Source organism: Pteropus vampyrus, unplaced genomic scaffold (genome assembly GCF_000151845.1).
Source record: "Pteropus vampyrus isolate Shadow unplaced genomic scaffold, Pvam_2.0 Scaffold126, whole genome shotgun sequence".
NCBI lineage: Eukaryota > Metazoa > Chordata > Mammalia > Chiroptera > Pteropodidae > Pteropus > Pteropus vampyrus.
In genome coordinates this window covers 3,303,621-3,325,542 of record NW_011888907.1, presented here as the reverse complement: position 1 = coordinate 3,325,542, position 21,922 = coordinate 3,303,621, and the positions used below count along the sequence as shown (strand labels likewise).

At 58.0% G+C, this 21,922-nt stretch overlaps 2 protein-coding genes across 12 annotated transcripts in view; one reads left to right on the top strand and one right to left on the bottom strand.

Annotated features, from left to right (window-relative positions):
- The window catches only part of CRTC1 (CREB regulated transcription coactivator 1), a 58,278-nt gene extending 46,900 nt beyond the window's left edge, over nucleotides 1–11,378 (top strand). For 4 of the 10 annotated variants that reach the window (XM_023534548.1, XM_011366752.2, XM_023534555.1 and 1 more), the window contains 5 exons: nucleotides 855–959; nucleotides 4,223–4,309; nucleotides 4,856–5,036; nucleotides 5,936–6,016; nucleotides 6,284–11,378. In XM_023534548.1, the coding sequence (XP_023390316.1) occupies nucleotides 855–959; nucleotides 4,223–4,309; nucleotides 4,856–5,036; nucleotides 5,936–6,016; nucleotides 6,284–6,495 (666 nt within the window). In that variant the 3' untranslated portion in view covers nucleotides 6,496–11,378. The remainder of the gene's footprint in view (nucleotides 1–854; nucleotides 960–4,222; nucleotides 4,310–4,855; nucleotides 5,037–5,935; nucleotides 6,017–6,283) is intronic. The other 6 variants (XM_023534551.1, XM_023534556.1, XM_023534550.1 and 3 more) reach the window with 5 other exon arrangements.
- A 382-nt stretch (nucleotides 11,379–11,760) lies between these two features.
- Nucleotides 11,761–19,139, bottom strand: COMP (cartilage oligomeric matrix protein). Of its 2 annotated transcripts, XM_011366751.2 has the most exons (19): nucleotides 18,990–19,138; nucleotides 18,675–18,760; nucleotides 18,260–18,311; nucleotides 17,721–17,890; nucleotides 17,029–17,166; nucleotides 16,656–16,730; nucleotides 16,400–16,558; nucleotides 16,211–16,315; nucleotides 15,982–16,089; nucleotides 15,648–15,807; nucleotides 15,044–15,162; nucleotides 14,783–14,835; nucleotides 14,498–14,679; nucleotides 14,146–14,324; nucleotides 13,970–14,018; nucleotides 13,507–13,703; nucleotides 12,508–12,680; nucleotides 11,999–12,138; nucleotides 11,761–11,913 (listed from the first exon to the last, which is right to left on the bottom strand). In XM_011366751.2, exons 1-19 carry the CDS (start codon nucleotides 19,066–19,068, stop codon nucleotides 11,867–11,869), a joined length of 2,271 nt encoding a protein of 756 aa, XP_011365053.1. In that variant the 5' UTR covers nucleotides 19,069–19,138; the 3' UTR covers nucleotides 11,761–11,866. The 2 variants fall into 2 exon arrangements, with proteins under 2 accessions (XP_011365053.1, XP_023390315.1); XM_023534547.1 differs by lacking the exons at nucleotides 11,761–11,913; nucleotides 11,999–12,138; nucleotides 12,508–12,680 and adding an exon at nucleotides 12,750–13,259 and having other exon boundaries at nucleotides 18,990–19,139.
- Nucleotides 19,140–21,922: the final 2,783 nt, after the last annotated feature.

The following is a 21,922-nucleotide window of genomic DNA, read 5'->3' as shown; positions in this document are numbered from 1 at the left end:
CCCCTAAACCTCTGAAAACACCACTGAGGAAATGGGGGAGACCAAGCACTTTGGAGCCCTGGGCTGGCTGTCCAGGCCTCCATGAACAATAGGCTTAGAGAGGGCGGGCAGCTTGTCTGGAGGCACGCAGCAGGTCCTGGCCGGCCTGGGACCAAATCAAGGTCTAAATACAGGTCTTGGCCCAGCCTATCGTAACCCCAAGAGGCCCAGCAAGAAGCCAGGGCTCTCTGCCTTTCAGCAAGGAGGTGGCTGCTCCTCTGAGGTCTCTGGATAGCATGACCCCAACAAGCTTGTTCCAAGCAATGCCACTGATAGTGACTGGTGCTGGAAACCCTGCAGTGTGCCCCAGCTGGCTTTCGTTGTCAATGCCACCACCTTGAGGCAGGTGGGATGTGCCAGGGCACAGACTTGGAGTTCAGAGAGTTGGGGACCCACCTAGAGTCAGGAGCAAAAGGTAGCACCTGCCTTCCCAGCCCTAGGCCCTCCCTGCTTGTGTGTGTGTGTGGGGGGTGTGTGTGTGTGTGTGTGTGTGCATGGCTGTGTGCACATGTATGTAGTGTGGGTGCTGTGAAGCCTACCAAGTCAAGGCAGACCCCTCCCTCATTTTCCCATAGTCCTGTAGGGCAACTCTGTGACACTGGGATTCAGGCTCTTTGACCGCAGCCCCCACACCTGGGAGCTGGGTTTTGAGGCAGGTCCCTACAAGGGCCCAGGCTCTGGCAGGGCTCAGGGGCCCACACCTCCTGTAGGCGCCCCAGGTCTTCTGTTCACCAAGGAATTGGGGTCTGTGAGGGAGGGGGCTCAGCAGGGAGCCGGGCTGGGGCCTCCGAGTCCTGACCTGTCTGTCGTCGCAGGCCCCGGCTCTGCAGCAGTACCGCACTAGTGCTGGCTCCCCGGCGAACCAGTCTCCCACCTCACCCGTCTCCAATCAAGGCTTCTCCCCTGGGAGCTCCCCACAAGTAAGGGACGCCGCCACCCCATGCTCCAGCCTTGCTTTGCACCCCTGTGCCCCTGCCCACCTGCCCACCATCTGTACCTCATGCCTCAGTTCATCCCATCTTGTCTACTCTACAGGGTGGGGAGGAGAGGGCACTACCCCTTGTCCCTGCTGCGCCTTTGTGGTCTGCACAAGGCCCCAGCTGCGGGTGGTGGACTCCTCACTTGTGTTGTTGATCTCTGTGTTGGCCACACCCCAGCTCTTTGTCCAGTGGCTGGGGACACTCCGCATGCAGCTCAGACATGCATCCAGCAGCCTCTGCACATGTCTCTACCTGCATCCGCCCTGAGGCTTGGCACCTGGGGCTTTTAGAAGTGGCAGGTGCTCCCCTTGCTTTGGTGGGGATCTGATTCCTCAGCCCCTTTTCCTCCACCCCATAGGAAGGCGCATCCCCCAGGAAGCTTCCCTGAGCAGCGCTACAGCCTTTGGGGTCCTTGTTTCCCTCCCACAGATGAGATGGAGGCTGACCCCAGGCAGAAGGCTGGGTTTGACCACGGGTTTTCCCCTGACATCCAGCACAACTGGGCCTCGATATTTTAATACACATGTACACACCCCATTCAGGTTCCTCAGAGTTCCTCTCAGCATGGCTTGGCCATGGCCACGTTTCATCCAGATGATTTCATCAGAGGAGAAGGAGTACCCACAAAGTTGACATCCAGGCCCAAAACCTCTCAGTCCAACAGCAGAGCCTCCCCAAGGCCCCCATCCCTCCATCTCCAAAATGTCACCAAGCTAAGAAATCCCTAGGAGCCCCTGCAGTGCCTTGGGCCCTGAGGCCTCATTCTCGGCCAAGTGGAAGTAGGATTCTCCTTTGCATAGATCAGGGAGCAGAGCCACCCCTCTAGGTAGGACCTGGCAGGAATGACATCAGGCTCCCTTGTCTCATGGGATGTACCCCAGTGTCCCCATCTCCAGCTTTTAGATGTTCACCCTGAGCTCAGCCCTGTGTTAGGACAGTGGGTGTCTGCTCAGGGAGGACCTGAAACTCTGTCTACTTCAGGAGGGGCTCTCCCAGGGTGCTTCCTCCACCACCCACAGCTGCTGGGAGTTTTGCTGAGACCATCAGGGTATGGCCTCCTGCTCCATAGGCAGGTGGGGAGAGTGGCAGTAAGCTCAGTACAGGCTGGGGGTTAGCCTGGTGTCTGCATGCTCTCAGCCCATCCATGCCTGCTCTGAGCTCTCCTGGCTCCCTGGAAGTGTCTGATTTTGTCATGTGGTGCCATGGGATGCAGGGGACTGGAGAAGCTGGTCCAGGCAGGGGAAGCTGTAGAAGGAGCCCAGATGGGCAGCCCTGCTTGGGGCTGGTGACTTGAGTAACATTTCTCTAATTCAAGGCAGGACAGGAGTTTTACGGTCGAGCAGATTTCTCTCAGAAGAGATTTGTCTGAACCAAATTGTTCAGGTAAAATAGAGAGAAATAAGGGAGCCGGGAAGAGAGCATGTTCCTGTCTCATCAAGCCCATGTCTGTGTGTCAGTCCATGTGTCCATTGTGTGCTGGTGAGGGATGCAAGCTGCTCGCTCAGGTGTGAGGACGGGGCCATCAGGCTGTCTGACCCTAACCAGATGCACCATCTTAGAGAGGCAAGAGGCTTGTTCAGAGGCAAATGGTGCTGGATAGAGGGCAGACCTGACTTCCCACTACAGGTTGGGTCCTTTAGGATGCACCCATCAGCCCCATGGGCCCGGGCCTCCCCATGCCCACAGGCCAAGCCAGTATCTCCCCTAGACACGTGGGGCAGCAGGGACCCCACCTGACCTCTAGCAGATGTCCTGGGCCTTAGGCTACTAGAATTCTGTCCCATGTGCTGCCTCCCCTTTCCATTCTGAGCAGACCTTTCTGGCAAACCTTCATGGCATCCTCACAAGAGAAACCATGGCCTGGGGTTTCCTGTGCATGTCAGGACTCTGGGACCAAGGCCACAGGCACAGAAACAGGTGCCCCAGAACAAACTTGCTTCGTCCTTCATGGTCAGACCCAGCCAAAATTTTCAGCCTCCTTTTCCAAACCTGAAGCTGGTGATTTCTAACTCTTCTCTGGTGTTTGAATAGAACATTTGTACCCAGGAGCCTCCCTGCCCGCTGGAGTAGCCATGTGTCCCTTTTTGTTCTCAGGCCACTGACCACCCAGAGCATTCATTGGTTTTATGGCCAACCCCTGCTTGGGATGGAGGCCTGAGACTCAAGCTTTGGCTGTTATCAGAGTATATGGGGACCTTTCTAGGACAGGGAACTCAGAGGGAGGGGTCCAGGGCCTTTGGTCTGTGTAGACATTTGAGAGGATGCATGCAAGGCACACATATCACTTGCCACACCTGAGAATGGCTATGGTGCAGCATCTTCCATGAGCCACCTTGTCCTGCAGAGGAAACAAACTCGGGGTCTGAGGTAGGGATATATCTCCCCAGGCCTGGTGCCTCAGGTACCAGCCTGGCCACACACTGGCCATCCCTCTCTTCCATGCCCTACCAAGCTTCATCCCACCATCCCTGTCAGCAACTCAGGAATGGGCAGGGTTCCTCTTTCTGGCATCTCCACCACCTCTGAGGTTCTGGCCCCCTGCTCCTCTCCCAGGGGCAGCCCCCACCCCTCTGACCTGGCCTGCCCTGAACAAGCAGGAGTGGGGCCGAATGCCTACACATGGGTCCTGGGGTATTAAGCGCAGGCAGCCAGGGGCCAACAGATGGGCAGGAGGCTTTCTGTGTGCCTTTCCTGTGTTTGTTCTGTGCCTGTCCTATCCACATGTGTGTGGCCTAATGTCCTGTCCCTAGTCTCCCCAGGGGCCTGACAGGTCAGCAAGTGCTTGTCCTATCCTGAACATTCAGGGCACCACCCTCCTTAGCCTCAGTCACGTGCTTTCCTCTGGGGCCTATCAGATTGGGTTCCTGATCCCCATTTCCCCCTTCCCTCATCTTCTAGTAGAAAGGAGGTTTCCCATACCTGGGCTCAAGGAGAGGCAATGGGAGAAGTTGGGGTGCAGAGGTCCCCCAGGAACAGGTGGTAGAAGCAGTCATCCTGAGATTAGGGGGACACCAGCTTGAGTAGACCCTCCTGGGAGCCCTGAGATAGCTGTTGTCGGCCTACATTGTCCTGAGCATCCTCTAGTAGGTCACAGGGCCCTCCCTGTGGCCTTAACTGGCCTGTCAGAACCCCCTCAACAGTTGCCCCTGCCCCCACCTAGTCTCAGGGACCATGATGACAGCAGCCCTCTCTTCTATCTGCAGCATTCTTCCACCCTGGGCAGCGTGTTTGGGGACTCGTACTATGAGCAGCAGATGGCGGCCAGGCAGGCCAATGCTCTGTCCCACCAGGTGAGCGGGCGCCCGGGCCACAGTGCCCCCAGCAGACGCTCGCCCGGACTCCGCCCTCCCTTGGGCATGAGCTTTGCTCCTGGCCTCCCTTGTCTCCAGGGAGTAGAGTGTGTGGCTGCCTTTGCCTCTGCTGGTGTCTGTGCCCGGTGGCGCAGTGAACACCAGCAAGGATGGACATTGGCTGTCACAGTGGCACTCAGTGCGGGCCATGCATGTGGGTTTGCAGGAGGTCATGCTGGCTCTATGTGGAGGTTGGGTCAGGCGTGCGGGCACAGGAGGGGTTGGCTGCTACTTGGAGCTGGTTTCTCACCCATCCATCCATTTATCCATTCATCCCGCAAGCCCTGTGGGGGTGTGTGCAGGCAGGCCTGGGTGGGTTTGGAGAGGGTGATACCCCAGAGCAGAGTGGCTCATGCAGGCATCCCTGGGTGAACCAGAGCACGGCACTGGGCATCCTGCAGAGGAGGTAGTCTTGGCAGCCGCAGGAAGTCCAGCCCACAGTAGCCAGGACTAGCAACCAGCCTCATGCCCTGTGTCTCCTCCCAGCTGGAGCAGTTCAACATGATGGAGACGGCTATCAGCTCTAGCAGTCTGTACAGCCCAGGCTCTACACTCAACTACTCGCAGGCAGCCATGATGGGCCTGATGGGCAGCCATGGGAGTCTGCCTGATACACAGCAGCTGGGCTATCCCAGCCACAGCAGTATCCCCAACATCATCCTCACAGGTGAGGCTCTGGGCAAGGATTTTAGTCCTGGTGTCGCCTCGGGGCCTTGCAGCTGAATAGGCTGCAGCCCCAGGGGAGAGGGAATCCCCCCTATCTTGTAGGGTGAGTTGTGACATGACTGTGGGGTCCCTGCCCTTGGTGTGGACCCAAGGAAGCCAATCCCTTCCCCACCCTACAGCCAACCTTGACTAACTGCTGGGCTGTGGACAAGCCAAGGAGACACACATCTGGATCCTAGACCAGGCATCCAGCATCCTGTGCTCAGAGTGAGAGCTAGACATTACTAGGCACTCACCAAATCCCAAAGCTCCTTAACCCCATTAGCTAAGTGTGCAGGGACACTGGTGACCAGGGCAAGGGGTGAGCCCTGACTGGTGGAGTATGTCCTATGCAGCCACCAGAGATGTAACAGCTTTCACATGCTGCAGTAAGTGTCCCCAGGTGTCCTGAGATGTGCATGGCACATGTGAGGAAGGCGCACTCCATCTAGCACAGAACCCACACCTCTGATGCCCTCCCCACCCCCAGCTTCCCCTTGAAGGATCTGGGTTTTATTGAAGAAGGAAGCAGTTTTCTTGTAAGCTGGGTCTGTCATGGGATTGAGGGGGATGCCCCATGCTAGTCCCCATTGATATCTATAGGCTGGAGAGGTCAATGCCCAGATCCCCCCAAGGCCTGGACCCCAAGTACTGACTCAGTGCTTCCTCCCCACCCTGAGGGTGCCTCAAATGCCTGAGGATCAGGCCCTTGTGATGGCCCCAAGGGCCCAGAAAGACCAGGACTTTCCTAATGGTTCCCAGATGGGGAAACTGAGGCCCATGGACTCTCCGCAATTAGAAGAAGGAGCCCAGGTTTGAACCTGGGTCTCTGGGGGTGCCAAGACTTCCTCCAACCCACAGGAAGAGCCCCCAGTACACACAACCCGGCCTGCTTCTCAGACTCCTACACAAGTACCAGTTGGTTGAGTGGACGAGACCCCTGTGAGTCTGGGGCTGGACCTTTCTTTAGGTGGGGCCATCCCGTACACTATGGGGTGTTGAGCAGTATCCCTGGTCTCTACCCATGATGTCAGTAGCACACCCTTCCCCAGTTGTGACAACTGAAAATGTCCCAGATATCACCAGTGTGTGCTGGAGGGTGGACCCTCAGTAACCACCCCTGGGGTGACCCAAGCCCTCTTCTCTGAGCATGGGGGTGGGGAGCCAGGGCTGAGCTGAGATTTGTGCCCCTCTCCTCCCACCCACCAGTGACTGGAGAGTCCCCTCCCAGCCTCTCTAAAGAACTGACCAGCACACTGGCTGGGGTTGGCGATGTCAGCTTCGACTCTGACAGTCAGTTCCCCCTGGATGAACTCAAGATTGATCCCCTTACCCTGGACGGACTGCACATGCTCAACGACCCTGACATGGTCCTGGCTGACCCAGCCACCGAGGACACCTTCCGGATGGACCGTCTGTGAGCGCACGTTCAGCACTCCACCGCCCAGCCCCGGCTCTGTCACCCCGCCGGTCAGTGGTCCCGACGGTGTCTCCCTGAGCCCAGGGACTGCACACTCCATCCCTGCAAACGGCTGAGCTTGTGATTCTGAGCTTGCAATGCCGCCAAGCGCCCCAAACTGTCCCCCAGCTGTTCACCTCCTTTGGGAGGCCGAGTGTTGCCCCCTTGGACCCTCCCTGTGCACACGCTCTCTCACCCCACACTCTGGGCCATGAGCTGTCAGTTCTTTTAAGATGCAGAAAGCGTGTTGGGCAGGGCCGCCAGCCTGGGGGCACTGGGGTCCATGATGCGGTGGGCGGACGTGCATTTTCGACTGTTGTCCAGCTCTCACTGCCTTCCTTCATCCCCAGTCCCCCACCTACCCACCAGCTCCAGCTTATGGTTAGGTAGAAAGCCAGCCCCACCCACCAGAGGGAGAGGGCGCCAGAGAGAGGGGCAGACCCAGCTCGAAATAAACACTATTTTGACTGCTGTCTTTTATATTTCTGAGTGCACAGAAAGCTAGAGCCCTTCCTGTAGGGGTGGTGCAAAGATGTAAACAGAGCAGCTAGATCTTCCTGAGCCCCCTCCCACCTTGCCCACCCCCAGCCAGGACAACAGGGCCTGCTAGGGGACACATGTAGAGGCAGGGATCATTTCTGGGGGTTTTAGAACTTGTTTTCATCTTTCCTTCTCTGTATTGTGGTCACCGTTACTGTTCTTTACAGATGGGTGGGGAGGGGGTAGCCAGGGCATTTTTATTGTGTTTTCGTTTGTTTCTTTTGGTTTGTATTTACATTTTGACTGTAGACGAGTAGCTGACTCCTTCAAGCCAACATTTGCCTGAGAGCATGTTTTTATTCCAGAAATCCTACATTATACATTTTTTAAGGCTAATTGCAAGCAGTCCAGTCTCTGAGCTGTGTCTCTGGCCTCTTAAATCCCAAGTTATCTTAAAACAGAAGGGTCAAGTGGCTGCCTGACCCAGTGAGGGCTAGTTGTGCCAGGCGGAGACTCTGGCAGGAGGTTGGTGGCTGGAAGTGCCTTCGCTCTGGCCATGTAATAGACTCCTGGGAAGGAGCCATTGCTTTTATTAAGGGCCTCCCGAAGATGCCCACTAGTCCTCAGGGAGGGTGCATCCCACACCCTGAGGCTGGCAGCAGCTGTGGCCCCTCTGCTCTGAGATGTCCCGGAGACAAGGCTGTCTTTCACATCCACCCCAAGAACCAGCCAGCACCCTTCCAGCCACCTGTTTTGTAACTCTTCCTGGCAGGGCTGGGTTTGGAGGCAAAGAGCAGCATGCTTTTAGTGGCGGGTTTCCAGGTGCTTCTCGAAGTGCCTCGAGAGGCTGAGGTGACTGTCCTTCTATCTTCCAGGCCCTTCCGGGGCGGCGGGCTGGCTTTATTTTCGGTTGGCTGCTTTAGTAGGGACCTCCATTTCAGTCCCTCCCAAGTTACATCTCCACTTCCTCCTCTACCTGCCTTCGGGCTGACACTTCACACTTCTGCCTGGTGCATTTCTTTGTGGTGTTGTGGCCACCCCTCTGCCTGGGCCTTGGGAGCCCTCACCTCTATGGGAGCCAGATTTGATCCTAGCAACCGTCCCTCCCTCTTGCTTCCCAGCCGGGCTGTTAGCACATGTCCAGTGGCTCAGCAGCCACAAAGGTGAGGAGCCCCTCTTCCTTGGTCACTTGTCCCCACCACCATTGTCTGGGCTGGGGGAATATAGTATTAGTCCGTCCAGCTTCAGGGCCTGTCCTGTCACCATGGTGGAGGCTAGGGGCAGAGATGGGGACTTTTTTTTTTTTTTTTTTTTAAAGAAAACCTACATGTACATAGAAGAGTTTGGTTACCATTAGACTTGTATGTAGAACTTTTTAAAAAATGGCCTTAATAAAATTACAAGCAACCTTCCTGGATGCAATTTTCAAACAAGGCATTGGTGACCCAGTGAGAGAGCCTTGTCAGCCTGCACTTCCCATCTGCCTGGTACTGGTTCTAGGTGCAGACCGGCAGGAGAGGCCCATGGCCTGGAGCACAGGTGACACTATTAACACGTGGCCTCAGCCTGTGAGGGGTGTAGGTGCAGAGCTATTCTGGGAGGGGAGCCCCGCCAGGACCCAGCGGCCAGGTGTCCCTGTGTCTTCCAAGGGGTTACCCCCACCTGGGCCTGGGGAGGCTTCCCAGGGTCTGCAACAGGGGACTTTGTTTTTTTCTTAAATATTGCTTCTCTACTAAATATTCTTGAGTTGCCAAGACTTTCTGAGGCAAAACAGCCTAAGGGAATCAGTCCTTTGACTTGTGAAGTGAAATACTGTGATTTCAGGTGAGCTGTGTCATGAGGTGCAGCCCAGGCCTGCAGCCTATCACCACCCATGTCCTGCTCACATGTTCCAAGCAAGCCTAGACATCAGGCCTGGACACTCAGCCCACACTGGCTCAGAGGTCAGCCAGGCTTTCTCCTTACACCCCCTGAGTACTCCTGGCTTTGGCTGAGCCCCCTCAGCTCTGCAAACCTTTCCCTTGGGAACACAAACTGCCTGGCCTGTTCCCCCCTGTCTCATTTTACCCTCTGCCCTCCAGGTCCCCAGGGCAGTGAGTTTGTTTCTCCACATGGCTCCTGGGTGGAGGATGGCACCCAGGGCCAGCCCTTCTCTGTGTCCTCTGGAAAAGAGAGTTGTGCCCAGGCTGACTGGAGAAGGCGGGATCTTGTTGGGGTCATAGTCACCATCACTGGTGCCAATGCCAACATTCTTCCTCCATGTCCTTACGTAGGGAAGATAGTACTGTCGGGAGTGTCCTGCAGCACCTCCTCCCCCCTGCCCCCCCCCAACACTTCTGGGCAGGAAGGGTGAGTGTCAGTCTCGGGATAGGGGGCCCTGAGACCCACAGTGGAAAGCTCAAGGGACAGGTTAACCCTGTAGTAAAATTTGGGGACCCACAGCCAATGGCATCCTAAAGCCAGCCAGGCTGCCCTATGGGGACAAGCTACAGCAGAAGGGGCTGTAATTGTGCTGGGTCCAGCCCCATTTCACTGTGGTTCACAGAGCTCCCTGGGACCAGTTGTCAAGGGCAGGGGCATGCGCTTATGGCCCTTACCCCAGTGCGGAGACTTGACTTTTCAACCTCCCTGCTGTTATCTGCTTTTGGGTTTTCAGGGCCAGAAGGAGGGTTCTGAGTGGTCTGTGTGTTTAGCCTGACTTCCATCAGGTGAGCTCCTGGGAGGTCACCCAGTGGGGCAGCCCATTTTGAGGCCCATTTGTCACAGTGGGGCGGGAAAGGTCAGTTTTGTCAAATGCCACAGTGAGACCCTGTGTGGAGAGCAAGGGGCCCTGTGTCCATCTATACATCCTGCTGAGGGTAGATGTCTGATGTGGGGGTTGTGGCCTAGTCTGGTTAGATGGGGCTGGGTGGGGCTGATCAACAGGGTCCCCACTTCTCCAACGCCCCCTCCCCCCATCTGGTGTCCTGGGCCTCGTGAGTGCCTGTGAGCAAATGTTACTAGAGGGGTCTTGGGAGCTGAGGACATTTGGGAACATGCCCCCAGACTACCACCTCTCGGGGATCATGAGCTGGTTCCTAACATCCTTCCAAGCCCTTCCTCCACTGGACTCATCTTTCTACATTTCCACAGGAGGCTCCCCACCCTGACACAGGCTAGTCGTGTGAGGCATGGAGGCATTGGGGGGCTGACAGAGCAGTAGCAGCACCCATCACCCTCCCTAGGTTCTGATGGAGCCATAGTCACAGGCCACCGGGGAGGCCAGTGTAGGGGCTGAAAGGTCAAGGGTACTGGACACCCAGGTCTTGGCCCATCGCCCCTGCAGATGGCATTCCAGGTGAGGGGACTGTGGCCACCTGAGCCCTCCCCATGTGTCCTGCAGATCTGGGAGGAGGACTTGGTGCCTCACCCACCCCAGGAGGCCTGTCTAGGGTTAATAGGCAGCTGGATCAGTTTCTGTCTCAGTTCTCCTTGGACCACAGGCCCACACCTCCTGGAGAGTCTCACAGTATGCAACTGGGGTCTCCTAGGACATTCCTCCAGGGGTGCTGGCCAGGAGGGGCTCAGGCCTCTCTCATGACTCTCATGCCACAGGCAGCCAGCCACTCCTTAGGAGAGGAAGTAGGGTGAGCTGTACCCTCAGGGCTGGCCACTGGGGTACTCATGAGGGCATTGGGAGCAGAAACAAGACCCTGTGACCTGGGCCTTGGTCTCCCTCCTGTCACTGGCTCAGACTCATGGGTCTCAGGGCCCCAGGCTCCTCCCAGTTAGGGTTAAGGGGCAGGAGCTGGATGTCAGGAGGATGATGGCTGCAAAAGGCTCCCTCTGCTTTCCACCCTCCTAGCCAGCCCCCAATACCCCGTTCCTCAGAGGAGCCAGGGACACATGGCATGTGGGGGGGCGCCCCCATCTCACAGGGTTCTGGAATTTGGGGGCAATTGATACCCAACCCATCCTAGCCCATCACTTCTGACCTCTTGCCCACTGGGGATAAGGGGACAGTGCTATAGCCTTTGCCACCAGACCCCAGGAGAGAGGGCTTTGGCAGCTGAGGTCCATTGGCCCCACCCCTACAGGAAACTGCCCCCCCAGTGGCTGGGCAGCACCACTAATATATGCAAACCCGCCAATCTGAGCCCTGCCCCACCTGTGTCCCTCTGTCCCCAGGCTGGCTCTGCACCCCCCCAGCATGTACACTCTGCTGTGGATGTCTCATGGGCTGTTTGTGGGTGCCTGCGGCGGGTGGGGGCAGGCGGCTCAGGGTGCACTTGGCCGGCCCCTGCCTGTCCTCTGGCGTGGACGCTTCTGTCTTTGTACCTTTGCATCCTTTGTAATGAAACCTAATAAAAAGCCAATGTTTTCGTCTCTGCCTCCTCTTTTTTCCTGCCCCTCCCCCAACCCTAGAGATGAAGCATGGATGTCACAAGCATACCAGGTGGAGCCACAAAGAGACCCCCCACACACACACAAACATGGACATGAAGACATGCACCCCTCACCACCTCCCCTACCAGCCAGCTATTCTGGCCTGGCACCTGGAAAAGGAGCAGCCCACCCCCAGAATCCTAGAGCAGACACTCCAGGGGTGCGGGTCCAGGCCCATGACCACAAGTGGGTGGGCTACAGAAGCAGGCCTGGGGTCTCCCAAATCATGGCTGGACACTGTTAGTCAGGAGCAGAGTCAGCCCCAGGTCCCCACTCTCTGAGGCTGGACCCTGCTATGTCCCTGAAGCAGAGACTACAGCCATTGCCGCGCTGAACACACTTTATTTCATCCTTTCTGATCCCCTCTCTCTCTCCAGGTTCCCTTGGTGCTGCAGCCATGAGAGTGGTGGCAGGTCCCCACCCTGTCCCTAGGCCTGTAGCAGCCGCTGGGTCTCATAGTCTTCTGGGATGGTGTCTGTGGAAGGAAACAGGGCAGGTAGGTGAGAAGTGGTGAGGCTTGCAGGGCAGACCCCACGCTCCCCAGTGGGCCCTCCTCTCACCGTTACAGCGGTAGCGCAGGTTGGCCCAGATGATGTTTTCCTGAGAGAAGCAGAAGACCCCCAGGCGGCCCCCCCGCATGGTGGTGTCCAGGACCACATTGCTGTCGGCCACCAGCTCAGGGCCCTCGTAAAATCGCACTCTGTGGAGGGGCAGGGGACAGTGAGACGGGAGGAAAGTCAAGCCCCTCAGAGCTTTGGCATCCTGCCCTAGAACACGGGCCCCTCCTCTCTCAGAGTGAGGGCCATGGGTTCCTCCTGCCTGGGCCTCACTCAGGGAAGGTGGGGCTCCTGACCTGTGCCTCAGTTTCCCTGTGTGAGAGGATAGTCATCCAGGGTCCTGCACACAGTAGGTGCAGAGTCATGCCCAGGGCCAGTCACAGTTAATTCTAACTGCCTACATTGTTCCCATTTTACAGACAAGGGGACCAAGGCTCCCAGAACCTTTCATCTCCCCCCAGGAGCAAAGGTGGAGCAGGGACTCGGTCCCTTGGCAGGGGTGGGGTCCCCACCTGATGTAGCCCACTTGGGGCCGGTGCTGCAGGAACCAGCGGTAGGATGTCTTGTCCTTCCAGCCCACGTTGCGGGGGTCCTTCCAAAGCAGCCGCACCTGTGATGCTGTGTCCCCCGTGTGCCACAGTGCATTCCGTAGCTGCTCCCCAGGGCCAGTGGAGGACTTCACAGCCTGACGTGCCCAGGGACAGGGGCACAGGATCAGAGACCACACTGACCACTGGAACCCACTCCCAGAATCCTGCCTGGTGGGATCTGCAGATCGTGGAGGAGTGATGGAGGCCCTCGGGGCCTGAATGGGAGACCCATAAGGATGCCTTCTTGAGGACCACAGGGAGATTCGCAGGTGGGTTGTAGGAGGCAGCAGTGGTCTGGGGGCTTATGAGAGGATTTGGGCATCTATGGATAGGTCTGAGGTCTGCAGGAGGATTTGGTGGCCTGTAGAAAGTTTTGGGTGTCTATGGGATAAACGGGTCTAGGGCAGCGGTCCCCAACCTTTTTGGCACCAGGGACCGGTGCTCCTATGAGAATCTAATGCCTGATGATCTGAGGTGGAGCTGAGGCGGTGATGCTAGTGCTGGGGAGTGGCTGCAAATACAGATGAAGCTTCGCTCACTCGCTTGCTGCTCACCTCCTGGTACCAGTCTGTGGCCCGGGAGTTGGGGACCTCTGGTCTAGAGGACTTGGGAAATTTGCTGGAGAGTTTCTGTGACATAATGTGGTCTTAGGAGTCTGCAGGAGGATTTGGAACCTGAAGGAAAGTTTAGAGCTCTGAGATGGGGTTTCGGGGCTCAAAGGAAGATTGTAGGGTACTTGGGGGGTGTTTGAGGGCCTGTGGGAGTCCAGAGGAGGGCTAGGAATAGGTGGGAAGACTCTGAGATTCATAGACTGATGCTGAGGGAATGTGAAGGCTTTTGGGGTCTGTGTAAGGGTTCGGGTCCTCCTAGAAGATGTGGGCTGAAAGGTCACATAGCCAGCAACCCCACTTCCCCACACACCTTGAGCTGGATGCCAGGTTCAGCCACAGCGCGGAAGGGGTTGGCCTGCCAGTACGTCTGCTCCATCTGCTTCCACATGACCACGTAGAAGCTCGAGCTGTCCTGGTAGCCAAAGATGAAGCCGGCATAGTCGTCATCTGTGACAGTGTTCACGTGGAATGTGCCTTCGAAGTCGACACCATTGAAGGCCGTGTAACCTGGGGAGGTAGAAGACTGGTGGGGTCCTGGATGCTGGTCCCTACCCAGAACCAACCCCTGGCCGGCCCGCAGACCCCCGCACCCCCAGAGTCCACAGCTTACCTTCTAGGCCCATATCCTCTCCACCCCATAGAATTGCCTCATTCCCACCCCCTGAATACAGACAGAGCTCCGCCCATGGCCCCGCCCATTTCACACTTTAGCCCTACCCTGGCCCTGCCCCTGAGCAGCTCCCTGTACCGCCTTGACCCTTCCCGAGTCTCACCCACAGCCAGGCCAGGATCACTGTTCATCGTCTGCACGATCTCCATCCCCTGATGGGGTCAAAGGAAGAAAGGCTTCAGGCAGGCCGTGGGGCCCTAGGCTCTCCGACCTGTAGCTTAGGACCCTAAGTTGGGGGTCTTGGGCTCCCCCCACCTTCCGCCAGGTCCCCGCCCCCACCTGGTTGAGCACCACCCAGTTGGGGTCTATCTGTGCGTCGCCCTCGGGGTCCAGCACGACCGTCTGGAAAGCACGGAAGTCAGTGAGGGTGACCTCGGCATTCTCCGGACACACATCGATCTTGTCCACCACCTTGTCCGCGTCAAAGTCGCCCTGGCACGCATCACCCACACCGTCCCCTAAGAGGAGGTGGGAGACCCCCAGGAGCTGTGAGGTCAATGCCAGGTCCCGCCCCAGGCCTAGCCCCGCTCACACTAGCTACCTGCCCCACCCATGCCACACACTCACTCTAAACCCTGCCCCAGTGGTTCCACACGCCCAGTCCCTGCCACAGGCCCTGCCCACGCCTTACCGTCTGAGTCTTCCTGGCCAGGGTTGGGCACTAGGCGGCAGTTGTCCCGACTGTCAGGGACTCGGTCATTGTCATCGTCCTCGTCACAGGCGTCACCCTGTCCATCGCGGTCTGAGTCCTGCTGGGCACTGTTGGGCACTGTGGGGCAGTTGTCCCGTGAATCTTGGTGCCCATCCCCATCCCTAAAGTAGGTGAGTGGGACAGGAAGTCAGTGAGATCCCCAGAGGGCCCAGTCAGGAGCTCCCCACCTTGGGTCCCCACCCCCATCCCAGAAGGCCTCCTTACTGGTCTTGGTCACTGTCACAAGCGTCTCCCACAAAGTCGTGGTCCACATCCCCCTGGGGACAGGTGCAGGGGTCCATGATCAGGGAGAGGAACTTAGAAGCCTTCCACTCACCCCAGTTCGAGAGCCAAGGTCCTCTTGACCCCAAGGAACACACCCTCAGACTCTTTGACTAGGCTGCAGTCTTGTTAACTAGCCTGGGGCTCAGGCCGCAGGGCGGGGTGGTGGTTTGACCCAGTTGGGATCTGGCTTGTTCCCTTTACCTGGTCTGGATTGCTCTTCTGGGGACAGTTGTCACAGATATCCCCTATGCCATCGCCATCACTGTCCTTCTGGTCTGAGTTGGACACCCTAGGGCAGTTGTCCACCGCATTTCGGATTCCTGCAGGATTCAAGGGAACAGAACAGGACCCCAAGATCGGGGCTGGACTAGACTGACTTCAGCAGGGCAGGTGCAAGCCTGGGGCTTAACTGGGACAGAGTCCCACCCCTCCTCTGGCTCCCAATTGCTACAAAATTAAATCAAGTGCTCCTGCCCAGGACCCAGCCTCGTAGAGACTTCATGAACAGTCGGCCAGGGAGGGGACTAGCCCTCACTCAGGGTCAGCTGACCCGAGCCTCCGCCTTTCCATGTGAATGCACCCCTTGAATCTCTATGCCCCAAATGTAAAAAGGGCACTACCCTGGTCCTAAATCCTAGGCTTTGTCCTGCTCTTCCTACCTGCAGCATCCGACACAGCTGGCGTTTTTCTGCTGGTGGAGCACAGTCCAAGGTCCTGGGCGCCCCAAGTAAGCTCATTCTCTTGCTTTCCAAGCCCTGCCCCCAGATGGCCCCGCCCCTCGGTGCCAGCCCCCTGCCGCGCTTACGGTCACCGTCGATGTCGTCGTCGCAGACGTCGCCTTGGCCATCCTGATCTGTGTCTTTCTGGTCGTCATTCTTCTGGTTCCGGCAGTTGTCGCAAGCATCGCCCCACTTGTCGTTGTCCGAATTGCGCTGGTCTGGGTTCCGCACCAGCGGGCAGTTGTCCTGGAGAACAGGACAGGTTAAGAGAAGGGGCAAAAGTCACTCCCCAGACCAGGCCATCTCCAAGGTCACGCCTCTTTACAGGGAACCCCTCATCCCTCCAGAATCCGCAAGTCCAAACTCTGAGACCACGCCCCTTGCCCAAGCCCCGCCCTGCCCAGCTCGCCCAGGCCCCACCTCCTCGTTGAGGACCCCGTCCCCGTCCGCATCAGGGTCACAGGCGTCTCCAATGCCGTCGCGATCTACGTCCTCCTGCCCTGAGTTGGGCACAGTCACGCAGTTGTCCTAAGGGCGGGCAGGTCAGGCGTAAGGGCGTGTGGCCTGGAAGACCCGCCCACCCCGTAACGGACCACGCCTTCCGAGCAAGCTCACCCGCACCAGACTACGCCCCTGGGCCCTTGCCCACCTTTCGGCAGTTGCGCTCAGAACAACGCAACTTCTCGTCTGGAAAGCTGTCCAGGTCCGTGTCCTGACCACAGAGGAGCCCGTTGCCGGCCCAGCCGATGGCACACTGAGAGTGGGGGATGAATGAATGCTCTGGCGTCACCGACCCCACCTCCCCATCCGGTGCCCCTTCTTGTGTGCCCGCACTTACCACGCACGACCGCGAGCCATCACGCTCCAGGACGCAGTCGGCCTTCTCGTGGCACTGGCTTGGCGTGCCATCAGGGCAGAAGCGCTGTGCGCGCGGACGGCAGCCGGACTCTTGGTCGCCCACGAAACCGGGCTGGCACGGGCCACACTGGAAGGAGCCCTGCGCGCGTGTCGTGGGCAGTCAGCCCAGGTCGCTGACAATTCGCGCCCATCCCCGCCTCGTCTCTCCATCCTTCCCCTCTCCTCTAGGGCCTTACCCGGGTGTTGACGCACACGGAATTGGGAACGCAGTTGTGTTGTCCAGTCTCACACTCGTTAATGTCTGTGCAAACCTGGGTGGGAGAAAGCGGAGAAGTCACCATCGCCCCTATGCAGACACTGCCGGACTGGTTCATGTCTCCTCCGCATTCTACCTTTCCCCTCCATTCCGCCCCTAACTTGGACATCCCTGACGCGGACCCTTCCCCCGAGACTTCCTCCAGACCCTGGTTCCCATATCCTCCCACTGGAACAAGGCAAGGAAAAGGCTGCGAAGCTGGAGGACGCGTTTACTCAACAAAATGCGCCCCTTCCCCAAGGCCAAGGCCCCCTCCTACTGGCGCCCCCACTCCCCAAGGCCAAGGCCCTCACCTGCTTGTTGGCTTTGGCGAAAGCCAGCCCCACGCCCTCGTGGGTGGGGCCGCTGTATCCGGGTGGGCAGGCCTCGCAGCGGAAGCCCGGGCTGGTGTTGATGCAGCGTACGCGGGGAAAGCAGGGATGGGCGTTACACTGGGGGAAGAGGGGCCACAGAGGATCAGAAGGTGTGAGCTGGGTTCCCCCAGAGCGGAGCCTTACGGTTCCTTTATCTTAGAAAGTCCAAGGGCCATCATCCAGCACTTAAGGGGGTGCCATGGGGCGGAGGCCATCGTCCCAGGGGTCAGATGTGACTTTGTCTTGATTGGGGCAGAGGTACGACCAGGCGGGGAGAGGGGCGCGTCTGGAGGGGGCTTTTCCTGGGACCTGGTGGGCTGGGTGGTCATGGGCGGGGGAAGGAATTGTGAGGGCGGGAATCCCCAGCGGAGGGTGGAAGTGGTCTTCGGGGCGTGAGTGCCGGGCGGTAGGGGAGTTGTTGGGGCGGGCGACATTGGTGGTGAGGAGAGTGGTCGGGATGGGTACCCTCCCGCCCCCCGCCCCCGGCAGTGGGGAGGTCGTCTGGACGTACGCCCCTGGAGGTGAGTGGGTCCTCCAGGCAGGCAGTCCCAGGGGAGGAGGAGGTCACAGGATCGATGGGGAGTTGTGGGGGTAGGCGTTTGGGTGTCGTTGGGGCGGTGGGGCAGGCGCACCTCATTGATATCGGTGCAGTGCGAGCCGTTGCCTGTAAAGCCTGCAGGGCAGGGTCCGCAGCGCGCGCCGCTAGCCGTCATGGTGCAAGCCACGCCGGGGAAGCAGTAGTCGGGCGCGCACTGGGGCAGTGGCCGCACGCTCAGGCTCGATGTATGCACGGATTGCATCCCTGCGCGGGAGGAGCGGGGCAGTCAGGGCCACGCCATTGGGCGGAGTCTGTCATGACCACGCCCAAATGGGGGGACTGGCGGGCGGGGCTCTCCAGTCTCTAGCTCTCCACTTTGGTGGTTTTTCAGCTTTTCCCTCAGCTTCTCTCCACTTCCCTGCACCTCCCTCATGGCCTCTGTCTCTTTTTGTGTGTCCCCTTCCCATAGTCTCTGTCTTCCCTCCCTGTTCCTCTGCCTATCCCTCACTCACTATCTCTGTCAGCCTTGTCTTCCTCATCTCTTTTCCTTTCTCTCCTTTGCACTCAGTTTCTGTTTCCCCACCTCTTCTTGCTTTCCCGCCGCCCCATTTCTGCCTCCCCAGCTGCGCTCACCGCACGCATCACACTCCATCACCGTGTTTTTCAGGAACATGATCTCCTTGACCTGCCGCGCAGGGAGGACGGGGTGTGGTTAGAGGGTCTCCGTCCCTCTCCTTAACCCTTGGGTCTCCCCTCTCCTTCACCCGACCCACTCCCCCCGACTCTCCACCCTCCCAGTGCCTCTCCTCTTTCCCTGGGACTCCCATCCCTCCCTCAGGGATCTCCAACCTCTCCCTCGGCACCCTCTTTCCCTCTTCCTTTTCCACTATCCCCTCCTCCTCGATCCTGGTACCCAGGACCCTCTCCTCCTCCAATGGGATCCCTCTCTCCTGACCCCTCCCCCACGCTCCCCTACCTCCCAGACCCTTCCTGTTCCAGGCCTCTCCACCCTCCCCTGTACTCCCGTACCCCCCACCCTGGTCCGCACCTGCTGCCGCAGCAGCTCCCGCACGTCCCTGAGCGCGGCGTTAGTCTCCTGCAGTTGGTGCAGCATCTGCGGGCCCAGGTCTGCACCTGTGCCGACAGGGGGTGCTTGTGGGGCGTGGAGGCCGGGAACAGACTCCCTCATGCTGCCTCCGTAGGGACCCCATTCCTTGAGCCTCCGCCTAGCTGTCTGCTTTCTCTGACCCGCAAGCCCCGTGAATGGTTCCCGAGCCCCAGGGAGCCGTTTTTCCAGGCCTCCCGCCGGTCCTCCTGTCCGTTTGGGGGAATGGGGCACGGCATGTGGGAGGGCTCTGCTTACCCAGCGGGATCTGGCCCTGACCCGATGCGCCAAGGGCGGCCAGGGAGAGCAGAAGAACGCAGGCGGCGGTGGGAACCATGGCGGCAGCGGGGAGCTGGACTGCAGCTTGCTCTCTGCTGCCTGGGAGGCCCTGTAGTGCCTATTTATCCCGGAGGCGCTGCCGCCCAGGGACGGCCCACCACGGCCCTGCCCAGAGTCCAGCCGCAAGGTAAACAGACAGCGGCTGGCCTCTGTGTTCAAGGACCCGCCCCACGAGGCTAAACCGAGACCCAGAGGGGAAACTGAGTCACAGGGGGTCAGTGCAGGGGTTAGTGGGGCAGGGAGTCAGGTGGGACTACCCTCCAGCCCTCTCATTCACTTATTTATGTGTCCCAGGCTTGGCATGTATGCTGTATGCCAAGCCTGGGACGCAACTAGAGAGAAGGTGACCCCCATGGCAGCTTCCCTCAACTCACACTTGGGAGAAGGGAGTCAAGAGTGACTAAAGGTTAAGACCCACCTCCCCCTCCCCCCACCTCCCACCTCCATCCCTGCTTTAGGTCTGGCTGACCCACCTTCCACTCTTTCCTCACTTGCTTCAAAATGGGGCCAGTGACATTTCTCTGTGCCTCAGTTTTCCCCCTGGCAATAAGTATCAACATTAATGATGATTATTACAGGAAAGTGGGAGGTTAGGTGAGATCAGGGACCCTCAGTCTCCCTATGCAAGTCCATGGGGTTCCCTGGTCCCCTACCCCAGAGAGTTCCAGGTGACTCCTCTACCCCTTTCAGGTCTACCCTTTCTGTCGTCCTCTGGCTGGTGGGTGCTGATGGGGGCAGCCTCATCACTCAAGAGTGGAAGCTCACTCAGTTTCTGTGAATTTGTCTATACCTAGCAGGGAGGTGCGCATATTAAAGGGCTCCTGCTGGAGGTCTGAAGAGTGGGGGGGTCTTCTGTTTGTCAAGACTTTGTCATATCTTCCAAGCTCTGCTCCAACTGCTGTGGGAACAGCCTATAATAAAAATAAAAATTACTAGTAATCAGAAAAATCATCCCTCTCCGCCCAGCTGCACTCTTAAGCTGCAAAACACCTCGGTTTTCTGGAGTTAACCCTCTCTACCCCTACTCTAGAGGCTTACAACCTCTATTCTAAAGACAGGAAAACCGAGGCCCAAACAGGGAAAGTGACTGCCTAAGGCCACTTCAAGGGGAGGGGTGAAGCTAGGGTAGAGTCATAGCCAGATCTGTTCTCCTGGGAGGTTTGCAGAGAAACCAATGAGGGCTCCCTGGAGGAAATGGCAAGGAAACCTAAAGGAAAGGGAGGACACAGATCGGCAGAAGGAAATGGTGAAGAAGGTTCTGGCAGAAGGAAGTGTGTGGAACTTGGAGGTGGGAGAATTTCAGGCACAGTCATTCATTCCACAAGTTTGCATTGTGCACCTACTGTGTGTCATGTCCTGTGCTAGACACTGGGGACACAAGCCAGTCAGGGCCTCTCCCTCATTGAGAGCCCAGGTTGGTGAGAGGCATCTATATAATCATCCAAAGGGTCCAGGACTGACGGGAAACACACAGGCAGCAGTGGGAGCTCCAAGGAGGGGCTTGACCCAGCCTGGGGTTGGGGGGAGTCTGGGCAGGCTCCTCAGAGGAGGAGAGGGCACCAAAGTAGGACCAGGAAGATGGGGGGACATGACCAGGCAAAGAGATAATGGAAAAGTGTTCCAGCATATGCAAAGGCCCTGAGGCAGAAATAAGCCTACTGGACAGACTGACCTCAGGTTGGAAAGTTCTTGGGGCTCAGGAGAAGCAGTGCCAGTGGTGCAGGACTCAGGCTGTGTTCTGAGGGCAATGGGGAGCCATTGAGGGTGAGTGAGAAGGGGTGGAGCTGTTCCTACCTGGAGAGGATGTAGGTTGGAACAGCTGGCCCCAGCCTGGGCATTTCCAGTGAAGTGCCTGCCTTGCCTGCTGCTTGTGGCTGGGCCATGAGCTCACCTCCTGTTTTCCTTGGCAACCAGCACACCTGGAGGCCGGTGTTGGAATTCTTGGGAAAACCATGGCCCCAGCAGGCTTGCGTGTGCCTCATGCAGCTGGGGCAAAGGCACATGGAAGCCAGGCCCCTGCCACAGACTGGGCACAGGGCTGGGGCTTGAACACACGTGGCTTTGTTCAGGCCATGGGAAGAAGTGGGGAAGGGTGCTCCAGACAGAGGGAATGGCAAAGGCAGAGTCCCAGGGGATGTCCTGTTTGCAGGTCAGACAACAGAGTCCCAGAGATTTGCATTCTGGTTTCATGCTCTTGCTTCCTGGATCCCACCAGCCCTGAAATCTCCCTTCTAAGCAGCGTCCCCTTCCTCCCATGCACAGCACACCAGCCTCACATTACAGAATAACTCACTCTTTCCCAGCCTTTGTACTTGCTGTTCCTTGCCACTCCAAGAGGAAGGAAGACACCTCTGTCTTTCTAGTCCTGGCTCTGATTTTCTCTCCTCCAGGAGGCCCTCCCTGCTCTACCTGGGCAGGGCTTAAAGGCTGATGCTTGTGTGACAGTTCTCTGGGAACTGAGGCAGTGTATTCCTGGCAGGGAAGGTTAGCATGACCTGACTCTGGGACTGGGAGTATCTGTGTTTAGTTCTGTTCTTCCCAGCCTGGGATCTCCTTGGGAGCCTGGGGGCCTGGTGCAGAGAGGGAAGGCTGGAGGGTTTGGTGAGTCATGTTAGTGCAACATTGTTATTATTCCTTATAATTAATGTAACATCATTGTTATTGATATAGTAACCCCTGCCCAGCACTGTACTTGAGGACACACTCAGGGGCTACATGGCCTGGGTTTGAATGTCAGCTGGACACAGCCTTGCATTGTGACCCAGGCAAGTTGTTTGACCTGTCTGTACCTCACCTGTAAAATGGGGGTGATCCTTGTTGAGAGGATTGAATGAGCAAACCCATGCACAGCA